The 12,470-nt window shown below is 40.0% G+C and overlaps 1 protein-coding gene and 1 non-coding gene across 7 annotated transcripts in view; both read right to left on the reverse strand.

Annotated features, from left to right (window-relative positions):
- htt (huntingtin) overlaps positions 1 to 12,470 on the reverse strand; it is a 70,790-nt gene that overhangs the window by 24,806 nt on the left and 33,514 nt on the right. For all 6 annotated transcript variants that reach the window (XM_034187618.1, XM_034187617.1, XM_034187616.1 and 3 more), the window contains 9 exons: positions 8,492 to 8,618; positions 8,276 to 8,400; positions 3,762 to 3,872; positions 3,542 to 3,619; positions 1,326 to 1,549; positions 1,152 to 1,230; positions 877 to 1,038; positions 750 to 805; positions 411 to 559 (listed from right to left, as the gene is read on the reverse strand). In XM_034187618.1, coding sequence (XP_034043509.1) covers positions 411 to 559; positions 750 to 805; positions 877 to 1,038; positions 1,152 to 1,230; positions 1,326 to 1,549; positions 3,542 to 3,619; positions 3,762 to 3,872; positions 8,276 to 8,400; positions 8,492 to 8,618 — 1,111 coding nt within the window. The remainder of the gene's footprint in view (positions 1 to 410; positions 560 to 749; positions 806 to 876; positions 1,039 to 1,151; positions 1,231 to 1,325; positions 1,550 to 3,541; positions 3,620 to 3,761; positions 3,873 to 8,275; positions 8,401 to 8,491; positions 8,619 to 12,470) is intronic.
- Positions 3,387 to 3,512, reverse strand: LOC117527173. The gene has a single exon (XR_004565462.1).

Below are 12,470 nucleotides of genomic sequence, written 5' to 3' on the forward strand. Positions count from 1 at the left end.
CACTGTTAAGATAAATGAAAGTCTCTAAGCACAACACTAACCTCACACAGATACAGTTTGGAATGCTGAGTCCAGGGCGTCACTGAAAGTCTGGATGTTAGTCTTGATCCAAAATAATCAAAAACCCAAACACTCAGAATCCTGTCGTTCTCAACGGACCTACACCAGATATTAGTGCATTTTTAACTTGTATTCAACACAAGTTATTCTGGTTATAGACAGTTAAAGTTGTGGAAAACTGGGGTAAAAGCTCAAACTAAACTGCATAAATATGAGAGAGCATATCAGCATTAATGTAATAAAATAAATAATGATAACTGGTAGAAACAAAGTGAAAACCAGACGAGAATAATCATTAGAAGGGGGATGTGTTTTCGCTGTGCAGAAATGGTTGTGTCTGTTCCTCTCACCGTGTGTGACAGCCTTCCTTCCACTGGCCATGATGCCGTCACACAGCTGGATGATTTTGGGGATACTGATTATCTGCTTGGAGTGGTATCGTTCATAAGACAGCAGCACCAGGAAGAAGAAGATATTGGGAATGATGGCCTCTGAATCTCTGAGAGAAAAGGGTAACAGTGATCACTGTCTCATCTGGAAGGATATATTTGAAATAGCAGCAGTCAGAAAGTTCGCGCCCCCCCCCCCCCCGAAAAAAAATATATATATAAATAAATAAATTATTGCACAGGACAATTGATGAAAAAACACTGAAAACCATCCTGCAGGTTTCACAGAGGAAAACGTACCTGAACTGTCCCACTTCAATGTATTCAAACTGCTTTAGAACAAAGCCTATGAATACCTGGAGGGAAAAAAATAATCTTGAGTCCACACATCTTGTGTGTATTTTTATTATTAATTTTATTTATTAACCTGATCTGAGTCCAGTAGGCAGTAATTGACTCTGAGCTGCACCAGCTGGGCCAGTAGGTCCAGTACTTGTCTTTGCAGGGCTACGGAGGTGCTGGTGGTGTACTGCTTCAAAGCTTTGATCACCAGCGGTTCAAACAGTCGAATGTGATTGTGGATTACATTCTGGGAAAACAAAGTTACAGAACAGCAGCAGTACAGTTGAGCAAATGAACAGAAATCAGGAAAAGGATATTTTGGTTTTATAAACATTTCTTAAATACAATTCCTCGATCTACCTTGTCGCCTCTGTGACGTGTTGCATTTGTGATGCTGGACCTCAGCTGGATGGAAGCCTTTTGCATGACATCAAACCACCTAGAGCAGAAGTGGAGAATGATGGTAGGTTCTGGAACACCCTACGAGTTGGGGGTTATTTTGGTTCCATGTAGTAGTTTGTGTGTGAAACGCACCCAGAGGTGTCCTGCTCCTGCTCAGCCTGCACCATGTTTCGCAGGCTGGCGTCTGCCAGCGCCTGTGTGAAGTGAGTGTACGGGGCCATGAAGCAGTAGTGGTAGAGGCCCGGACGCAGGCTGGATGAGCCCAGACGGAGCGCTTTGCCCTGGGAACGACTTGGTCCACTCAGGACGCCCTCGTACTGGGAGGCCAGGTTGGTACCAAACAGAGTCTTCAGGAGCTAAAACAAAGCAAAATGTTAAAGAAGCAAATAAAACTATTTATTTAAATGTAGGCCACCTCAAATCAAAGCTCAACCCATTTTCTGTATGAAAGTTACCTTTCACTTTGTTTATGCTGTACATGGAACATGTAAACTTATAACAATAAATTTATAGGGTACACCAAACAACAACAACAACAAAATCTTACAAACTGTGGTTTGCGAACCATTAAAAAAAATGAGGTCTTTGACAATGACTTTAAATTAATTCATGTTCAAGTATGTGAGTTTTACACAAAATTCAAAGAAAAAAAGCACTTCAGAATGTGGAAACAGTAGATCCTCAAGCCAACTGTTGAACATTTCAAGTGACATTATCTTTGATTTTAATTTTGTTCAAGATTTTTTTCTGCTACCTGTGAGGAAATCTGACATGAATGTACATACTGTGACCTTGAAACTGAGTCGTGACAACAACCAAGGTAAGTGTACCCTTAACACTCTGGAGTTGTCTGACGCGGAGATACGTCAAAGTCACTTGAATGAATTAAGCGGATGTACTATCCAATACACCACCGTCTGAGTCTCTGTTTGAATGTATGTTGAATGTGCGGACTTCAAACTATATACCAGTTACTAAATTGTGTTGATAAGCCTGTGATGTGCCCCTCTATCTTTTATTGGACAGGAATTGTTTGAGTGGCAAAAATAAATTGGGTGGCATCTTATTGTTTTGTAAATAGTTGTACAAAAAAAAAAAAAAAAAAAAAAAAATGTATGAAGCATTTCCTGCATTTTAACTTAAAGAGTTATATATAAAACTTTGCTACATTTGTATAAATGCTTTTGAAATTTACAATTTATATTTGCATTCCAAGTTATAAAAATGGTTCATTAAACATGTTTGTAGTTTTCACAGCAAAAAAAAAAAACAAAAAAAAAAATGTTTTTGTGTGAATTTAGGTCCACTGTGTTACACAGTATGTCAGACTGAAAGGAAAACTGTAAATTTACAAAGGTGAGGTTGTGCCGAAAAAAAAAATTACACCAAATGAGGCAGTCTTTTTTAAAAAGTAAATTATGAAGGTAAAACCAAAAGTAGTAAAAAAAAAAAAAACAAAAAAAAACAAAACAGCCAATTATACCCTTAACCACAGAGTTAATAACCCTGAGCTCTACAGACAATTCCTTTGACTTCATGCTTGGTTGGTGCTCTGACATGCAATGTAAACTGGGACAGGTGTGTGTCCAATCAACTGAATTTACCCCAGGTGGACTCCAATTAAGCTGTAGAACCATCTCAAGGATGATGAGTGGAAATAGGATGAACCTGAGCTCAATTTTGAGCTTCATAGCAAAGACTGAATACTTAAGTACATGTGATTTCTTAGTTTTTTTTTATTTTTAACAAATTTGCAAAAATAAAACATTTCTTTGTCATTATGGGGTATTGTGTGTAGAATTTTGGAGAAAAAAATAATTTAATCGATTTTGGAATTAGGCTGTAACCTCAAAATGTGGAAAAAGTGAAGCGCTGTGAATACTTTCTGGATGCGCCGTATAACCAAATCATAAATGTATATGTTGGTGTGGGGAGGATTCCTGGTTTGTATTAAACCTACCAATGTAGTTTTTAAACTGTGATCTAAAATTGCTTAATCGCTTTGCAAGTCTAATATCTTCCAACACTAATTATTAGGATCTTGTATCTTTAAAGGAGCAGGCCTAATTTTCAGCACAATCACTACAAATACAGCCTTGAGTTAGAAAATGTCAAAACACATCTGACAACATATTTACTGGAAGATGCACTAAAAGGTTTTGTACAAACAACGTTCCTTTGTGTGCCTATAATTTTGTATGGAACCATCGCACAGGAGGACCGACGTCTTTACAGGCCCTGTCGGCAGGAACCAGCCTCACTCTGTGTGGAGTCACAGAAGCTTCAGCACACTGCTCAGTGCTGGAACCAAAACACCACACACACAAGTCTGTAACACGTGAACTCACCTGCTGTACACAAATGGTCGCCATGGTTGGTTCTCTGAAGAAACAAGATTTGAGGTACCCCAAAATTTCTTCGACACACTGGAATGAAATGGCAATGAGTTGGATTACAAACTTACTGAATGAGAGAAAATGTTTGTTTACATCCACACATCTCAAACATGTCTCCCACCCCACTTGCATGTCTGTAAAGACTGATTTCTGAGTTAAAAACAATCCTCACTTTGCTGATGTCATGTAGCGTCGCCAATTCCAGCAGCTGAGACAGAACATCTAGAGCAGCACGCAAAAACCCCCCAAACTTGTCTTGGCTACTGTGGAGGTCCAGAGTTACCTAGAGACAAACATCAGGCACGACAGGAGTAATCAAAGATTCAGAATCCCTCTTCCTGTTCTTGAGTGTCTCGCTCATTCAGCAAAATGCTTGTGTCTAGCCCATACGCCACCTCAGGAAACAAACTGCTTCCTGTTGGCATTAATCAGAAAATCACAGATGCGGTAAATGAGCAATGAAATTAAATGTTTGGAAATTTTTTGATAAAACTTATCAGCCTTACTTTAGCTTAGCCTAGCTGACCTTGTTGTCTCGCACAGTCCAAAAAGTGTTGTGCCAAGCAGCATGAAAGTTATGCACCACTTTTATTCCACAGCATAGTCTTTCAGTTTGAGAGCAGGATTCAGTAAAGTCACTTGTTCTCTAAAGCAGAATGGCTCTCACATTCAATTGTTCTTGTTGTTCTATAGCAGCTGACATCCAGAATAAAGTTCTTTACGGCAACCTTCTACTCCAGCATGTGAATCACAGCCACTGAACTATACACTACGTGGAATGGGCCCGATCGATCATTGCACCTTGATTTGCCGCTGAGGCGTGAAGCCGGCGGAAGTACAGAAAACGCCATCTTATGTCCCCCCAGAACTTGGAACGCCGATATATATTAAAAAAAAAAAAAAGACGCTCGTCGCACACGCACAATTTAGATTAATAATCGCTGATTTAGCTTTGTTTGTCTGCACCGCAAAATGCCGTCTTGCGCTGCAATTAATTGCACGAATCGTGATACTCGTGAAAATCGTGGGAGAGGACTTTCAGGATTTTCAGTTTTGCTTTATTATTATTAGTTTTCCATGAAGTTGACAGGCCAGATTCAGTAATATACATATAATTTAAAACATATATATGTTTTACTGTATAATATAATAATACATATATAATACATTTAATACATGCAATATACATTTTGAAATTTTCAGCCTCTAACTTGGTCTGGCTTCTTTGAAAATGTCAACTTCTATAGAGCATTATCAAATAATATTGTAAATGCCAAAAACACGACGTCTCTGGTACCACAGAACATTCCTTTATTCCGCCATTACGTTCCAACACACACCCCCGTCCCCGAGCGAGGAAGGGAAAGAGAAAAAAAAAAAAAAACAACAAAAAAAAACCCCACATCTCACTGCCTCTCGCGATAGCACGTTTCCAAGTGTAGGAAGTTAATCTCACTCTCCTTTAAGCGGCAATTAACAGTTAATCAAAAGGTTACCTTGGCTGATGGAACACACAGCCATTATAAGGAACAAACAAAAAACAAAATAAAACAAAAACAGGTGTGCTCAAATAACAAAAACAGCACCCAGATAATTAATTGCTTATTAGTGCAAACAACATTAACAGTGCAAACAGCATTTCAGTATCCACATGCCCTCATTCAGCTCTTCAGCAAACACAGTGCAAATAGCATCAGCGTATCCATACGCCCTCATCCAGTGCCTTAAAAAGCATAAGAGAGGAAGCACCTTTTTTAGTCAAACAATCGGCTTTGTGACCTGGCTTCTGACCAGAAAACCGCTTTGATTTTGTTTGCTTGTATGAGCTCTTTCTGTCTCATTTAGCGGTGCATCTCTCTGTACAGCCCATGCTGCTTGTAAATGAACTGATTGTAAGTTGTCAATATAATTGTGCTGATGCACCTCCACTCCTCCAGCCACAGTCACAATGTCCATGCCCACGTAAGAAAAACGGTCATGTTCTTCACGGCCCACATGAAAAGCAGACTTAAATACTGGGATTACTTTAGAACTTAAGTGCTCGTTCTGCCAATAACACACTGCTGGATCAACTTTTGACATTTTACCACCAGTGTCCAGCATGAGTTCTTTGACCTTATTGTACCAGTAGAGGGAGGCATCTGCAAATGTGTCCATAGACACATTTCTTCAGTTTCCACAAAACATTGTCCACACCTGCTTCAGGTGGGGTGCAAATGTAGACATCTCTTGTGAGTTCCACATCTTGCAAAAAGGCAGATTTAACATCAATAGAATGAACTTTCCATTTGTTTTGACAGATCACAGGTAACAGCAGCCTGAGCGACTCTGATGCACATGTGGGGGAATCTTTCTGTAACTCATGAATATTGAGTTCTTCAAAACCTCTCGCCACAAGGCGGGCCTTTGGAACAATACCTTTAGAGGTTTCTTTCAAAGTACAAACCTATCTGGTTGAGACACATTTTTGACCTTTGTTGGTAAACTCTTCATACACATTGTTATTTTTTCAGTTTTCAATCTCTTGCTGTTTAGCAGCGTCAAAAGAGATGTCTTTTGTAATGAGTGCATCAGCATTTGTGTTATCACATGCAGTGTGAAGATTATCAACCTGTGACATGTCTAACACTTGTTTTTGTCCTTCACTGCCATCAAGTTCAAGATGCTCCATGTTGTACCAGTTTTTGTATTACCCCTTGGCTTTTCCTGCTCTGCCTAAAACTCTGGCAGTGTGCTGAGTACCATCATCTGTGTTTGTAACTGTGACGGTCTGGCCTGTTAGTTTGACATTACTAAAACCATGAGTATTAGTTGCACTACTCTTTGTGTCACTTTGTGCCTCATTAGTTCTAACATTTTCTCTCTCATCTGTCTATGTTTTCAGTGACTCATCTCATCATCTGAACTCTGTTACATCAGTATGAACAATGTTTTTATTTTCTCTCTCATTTTCTGGAAGACTGGGCAGTATTGGCTTATCCTCATCCTGTTCATTCACTTTATTGAGCCTGGACTGATGTACTCTGACCAGAATCCCACTGTGTCTTATAAACATAACAGCTCCATCCTGACCACTAACTACACCTGGACCCTTCCACTCTGTAGTGTCTGCTCGCTTGTAGTACACTGTCTCCTGTCTCATACTTTTCATCTGTAGGTCTGAGCTGTTTACGCAATGCTCTTATCCTTTCTGAGCATTCCACCTCTGTGAAAGCCCTCCTCGAAGCATGTAAAGCTGCTAGATGTTGCCCTACTTTAGTACTCATAGAAGTTCCCTCTAAAGCAGGTAGTTTATCAACCAAAAACAGAAGGAAGATTAGGACTGTGTCCAAACACAAGCTGGTATGGACTGTAACCAAGTTAACAAATATTACTATACTTTTTTTTATTTTGGATCCAAATAAGATGCTGCTCCATCTGATGATGAAAGTGAGTACACACTCTGCACATACATAAAGAGGTATTTTTCAAAATGTGTTAATCAGATGCTGTAAAGTTTTGAAATGTAAACAACTGTAAACAACTCATTTAAAATTGGACCATTGCTCTAGTTGTATTTTGTTGTTTCAGACACTAAAGCTGTCACAGTTAATTTTCAATTTGATAGAGTGTACATTGATGTGTGAATGGATAGACTGCTTTACAGCAACTGTGATTGTGATTTGTTGCAATGTTCCTACTTCTGCAAAACTAAAATACATTCTAATATTTACTTTAACTGATTGACCAATTATTTGTCTGCCTTTCTGTGTGTGTGCACGAGATTAAAAAGTATTTGTGCATTTGACTGTGGTTGATGTGCACCGTTTGGGGGGTGTTTTGAGTGAGTGTGTGTCAAATGAACATTATGTGTGGTGTGTGTGGAGGGGCTTTGTGCATGTTCAGAAGCGTATAATATGATAGAAAGCATTCAAATAGTGTTGCATTGCAAGAGCTTATAATGTCCATAGATTTAACAAGTTTTTGTTTCTATTTACTGTAGTAATCTATCAAAAACTACACTGCATGTACAAGTCTTATACATGGCCTTAACAGAGCTTAATAATATTACATAACTCAACGAAGGGCTTCATTCTGCAGAAACTGGTGAGTTTGACCCTATACTATCGACCTGATTCCACTGTGCAGTGTTTGCACCTTTTGGGGGACGCAAGATGGCCGACAACACAGCGGCTTGGCTTCACTCGCTCAGCCGTGACAGCCATTCCACGCAGTGTATAGTTCAGTGATCACAGCATCTCATTTCAGTATACAGATGCAACTTGTCACCTATGTAGACAGTGCCGTCTTGTGGCAAAAGATGACAGTGCCGTATTTCTTCCATATTTATGTCATAGGAACTCCCAAACAAGCAAAAAACAGCAACTTATAGTCTGGAAAATATGCTATGACATGAGCTACATCTAATAACTAGACTGATATCACAGAAATATTAAAAATCACAGCTTCTCCCCTACAAAACAGTCTCCCTTTAGTCCCACACACTTGTTCATCCTGATTTAATTCCACGCAATTTGACATTCAACTTAACTGAATCTAACCATAGCGGTATGCAGCTGTCATTTTGCTCATCCTCCAGCACAGAGCTTATCATTAAGCAGCCTGGATGTCACTTAATTCAATGATTCATTGAGGTCTCGTGAATTACAGTCGAGCACACGGACTCTGCATGCATTTTTTGCTGACCTTGTAGTTAGCATGCGTAGCTTTGAGAACATCATAGAGCTTGAGGTAGGTCGGCAGGTGGTAGAAACCACCAATGGTGGTAGATTTGTTGACAGCTGCTGTGCCTGTCCCATCTGCTGATCTTCCTACACAAAGAGTACAACTTCAGTTATTAGTGATCAACAGGGACATGGAGAGGATCTGGACCTGCCGGGGCATGATTAGGTGTGTTTATACCAGTGTTGACCTCACTGCTTTTCTTTGGACTCATCGGGGCAGAGCTGAGCTCAGCAGTCTCCTTCTCCTTGCCTTTCCTGCGGATGGGACTAAGGGAGGGGGTATTGCTCAGGGAGGGGAGGGTAGCCTAAGTCAGGGAAGGAGAAATACATCATAAAGGAAACATAACACCAGAGTCCATGGAGGATCAAAAATCCATTACTGGGAAATACCGTTTGTATGTCACCCGCATCCGGTGCATCCAGAAAGTATTCACAGCACTTTACATTTTTCCACATTTTGTTATGTTACAGCCTCATTCCAAAATAGGGCAAATTCATTTTCCCCCTCAAATTCTACTAACCTATAACATAATGCCAACATGAAAGCTTTTTTCTAATTTTTGCAAGTTTATTAAAAATAAAAACTAAAATCACGTGTACATAAGTACACAAGCATTTGCTCAATACTAGTGATAGGATGATGATACCTCAAGGAGTGTATTGACACTACACAAACTGTGTCGGTACTGTGTTGGTCGCTCAATAGTGACCCCTGCAGTAGTTATAAAATCATTGCAGGTAAATAGGAAAAGTTACCGTGCTGCAAACGCAACATCAGCCTGTGAAATAGTTAATCGCCAATCCTCTATTTAAAATATCTCATCATTGCATAATTTCATGTGCTCAATTTGTGTGTCGAGTTAAGCTGTTTAAAATTTGCTTAAAACCTTGTTTGTGTAAATGCTAAACTGAGTTGGTTTGTAAAGTATAGCAAGTTTGTAATAAAATTCAGAGTTAAAATTTGTAACTTGTGTATGGAAATTTGTTAACTTACGTGTTAAAGCATACGAAATAAAAGACTGAAAACAGATTCATTTATGCATTTTTATCGAAGAAGAAAGGTTTCTGAAGTGTCTTTGCTCCAAGGCGATTTCTCCTCTTACACAGCAGTCCCCTGCCTTAAAAAAAAAAACTCTTTCACAGGGTACACATGAAGATGGTGAGCATAAACATTTCAGTGCAAGTTGATAAAGGTGTGGATATGTTTTCTGGTTATTCTTCCAGTATTGTAAAGGAGTACAAACATATCTAATTGGAAAAATAACAGTGAACAATGCCAAAAGGAGAAAAAGATTTATCTTATTTGGCGTCAAAAGATCAAAATTATTCCAGACTGGGGAAACGTCTTTGAACATGCCATGAAGTCAGTGGAGCAAGGTGAGGGCAAGCAAAAATCCACCAGCAAAACTCCATCCAACAAATCTGCAACATGTCGATACAGTTTGTTTCCTTATAAACACAATTTGGCGCGGCGCAGTCGAACGACACAGTTCCTGTATCGGTCATGTGAATTTTTCTTAAAGAGATACGCGCACCGATACGGGGTTTATTGTGTGCTCGGCACAGTGCTGACGCACCAGTGTTGTTCATCCCATCACTACGTTGATGTTGGCAGCAATTCCAGCCTCAAGTCTTCTTGAATACAACCCCTGGCAAAAATTATGGAATCACCGGCCTCAGAGGATGTTCATTCAGTTGTTTAATTTTGTAGAAAAAAAAGCAGATCACAGACATGACACAAAACTAAAGTCATTTCAAATGGCAACTTTCTGGCTTTAAGAAACACTATAAGAAATCAGGAAAAAAAAAAATAATTGTGGCAGTCAGTAACGGTTACATTTTTTAGACCAAGCAGAGGGAAAAAATATGGAATCACTCAATTCTGAGGAATAAATTATGGAATCATGAAAAACAAAAGAACGCTCCAACACATCACTAGTATTTTGTTGCACCACCTCTGGCTTTTATAACAGCTTGCAGTCTCTGAGGCATGGACTTAATGAGTGACAAACAGTACTCTTCATCAATCTGGCTCCAACTTTCTCTGATTGCTGTTGCCAGATCAGCTTTGCAGGTTGGAGCCTTGTCATGGACCATTTTCTTCAACTTCCAAAGATTTTCAATTGGATTAAGATCCGGACTATTTGCAGGCCATGACATTGACCCTATGTGTCTTTTTGCAAGGAATGTTTTCACAGTTTTTGCTCTATGGCAAGATGCATCATCATCTTGAAAAATGATTTCATCATCCCCAAACATCCTTTCAATTGATGGGATAAGTGTCCAAAATATCAATGTAAACTTGTGCATTTATTGATGATGTAATGACAGCCATCTCCCCAGTGCCTTTACCTGACATGCAGCCCCATATCATCAATGACTGTGGAAATTTACATGTTCTCTTCAGGCAGTCATCTTTATAAATCTCATTGGAAAGGCACCAAATAAAAGTTCCAACATCATCACCTTGCCCAATGCAGATTCGCGATTCATCACTGAATATGACTTTCATCCAGTCATCCACAGTCCACGATTGCTTTTCCTTAGCACCTTGTAACCTTGTTTTTTTCTGTTTAGGTGTTAATGATGGCTTTCATTTAGCTTTTCTGTATGTAAATCCCATTTCCTTTAGGCGGTTTCGTACAGTTCGGCCACAGACGTTGACTCCAGTTTCCTCCCATTCGTTCCTCATTTGTTTTGTTGTGCATTTTCGATTTTTGAGACATATTGCTTTAAGTTTTCTGTCTTGACGCTTTGATGTCTTCCATGGTCTACCAGTATGTTTGCCTTTAACAACCTTCCCATGTTTGTATTTGGTCCAGAGTTTAGACACAGCTGACTGTGAACAACCAACATCTTTTGAAACATTGCGTGATGATTTACCCTCTTTTAAGAGTTTGATAATCCTCTCCTTTGTTTCAACTGACATCTCTCGTGTTGGAGCCATGATTCATGTCAGTCCACTTGGTGCAACAGCTCTCCAAGGTGTGATCACTCCTTTTTAGATGCAGACTAATGAGCAGATCTGATTTGATGCAGGTGTTAGTTTTGGGGATGAAAATTTACAGGGCGATTCCATAATTTATTTCTCAGAATTGAGTGATTTCATATTTTTTTCCCTCTGCTTGGTCTAAAATGTAACCGTTACTGACTGCCACAATTTTTTTTTCTTGATTTCTTATAGTGTTTCTTAAAGCCAGAAAGTTGCCATTTGAAATGACTTTAGTTTTGTGTCATGTCTGTGATCTGCTTTTTTTCTACAAAATTAAACAACTGAATGAACATCCTCCAAGGCCGGTGATTCCATAATTATTGCCAGGGGTTGTATGATGCCACAAGCTTGATGTACCTATCTTTGGGCAGTTTGGTCCATTCCTCTTTGCAGCACCTCAAGCTCCATCAGGTTGGATGGGGAACGTCATATGGCACAGCCATTTTCAGATCTCTCCAGTCGGATTCAGGTCTGAGCTCTGGCTGGACCACTCAAGGACATCCACAGAGTTGTCCTGAAGCCACTCCTTTGATATCTTGGCTGTGTGCTTAGGGTCATTGTCCTGCTGAAAGATGAACCGTCGTCCCAGTCTGAGGTCAAGAGCACTCTGGAGCAGGTTTTCATCCAGGATGTCTCTGTACATTGCTGCATTCATCTTTCCCTCAATCCTGACTAGTCTCCCAGTTCCTGCTGCTGAAAAACATCCCCACAACATGATGCTGCCACCACCATGCTTCACTGTAGGGATGGTACCTGGTTTCCTCCAAGCATGACGCCAAAGAGTTCAGTGTCTCATCAGACCAGAGAATTTTGTTTCTCCTGGTCTGAGAGTCCATCAGGTGTCTTTTGTCAAACTCCAGGTGGGCTGCCATGAGCCTTTTACTAAGGAGTGGCTTCTGTCTGGCCACTCTACCATACAGGTCTGATTGGTGGATTGCGGCACAGATGGTTGTCCTTCTGGAAGGTTCTCCTCTCTCCACAGAGGAGTGCTGGAGCTCTGAGAGAGTGACCATCAGGTTCTTGGTCACCTCCCTGACTAAGGTCCTTCTCCTTCGATCGCTCGGTTCAGACAGGCAGCCAGCTCTAGGAAGAGTCCTGGTAGATCTGAACTTCTTCCACTTACACATGATGGAGGCCACTGTGCTCATTGAGATCTTCACAGCAG

The sequence above is a fragment of the Thalassophryne amazonica genome, chromosome 15, assembly GCF_902500255.1.
Source record: "Thalassophryne amazonica chromosome 15, fThaAma1.1, whole genome shotgun sequence".
NCBI classification, from domain to species: domain Eukaryota; kingdom Metazoa; phylum Chordata; class Actinopteri; order Batrachoidiformes; family Batrachoididae; genus Thalassophryne; species Thalassophryne amazonica.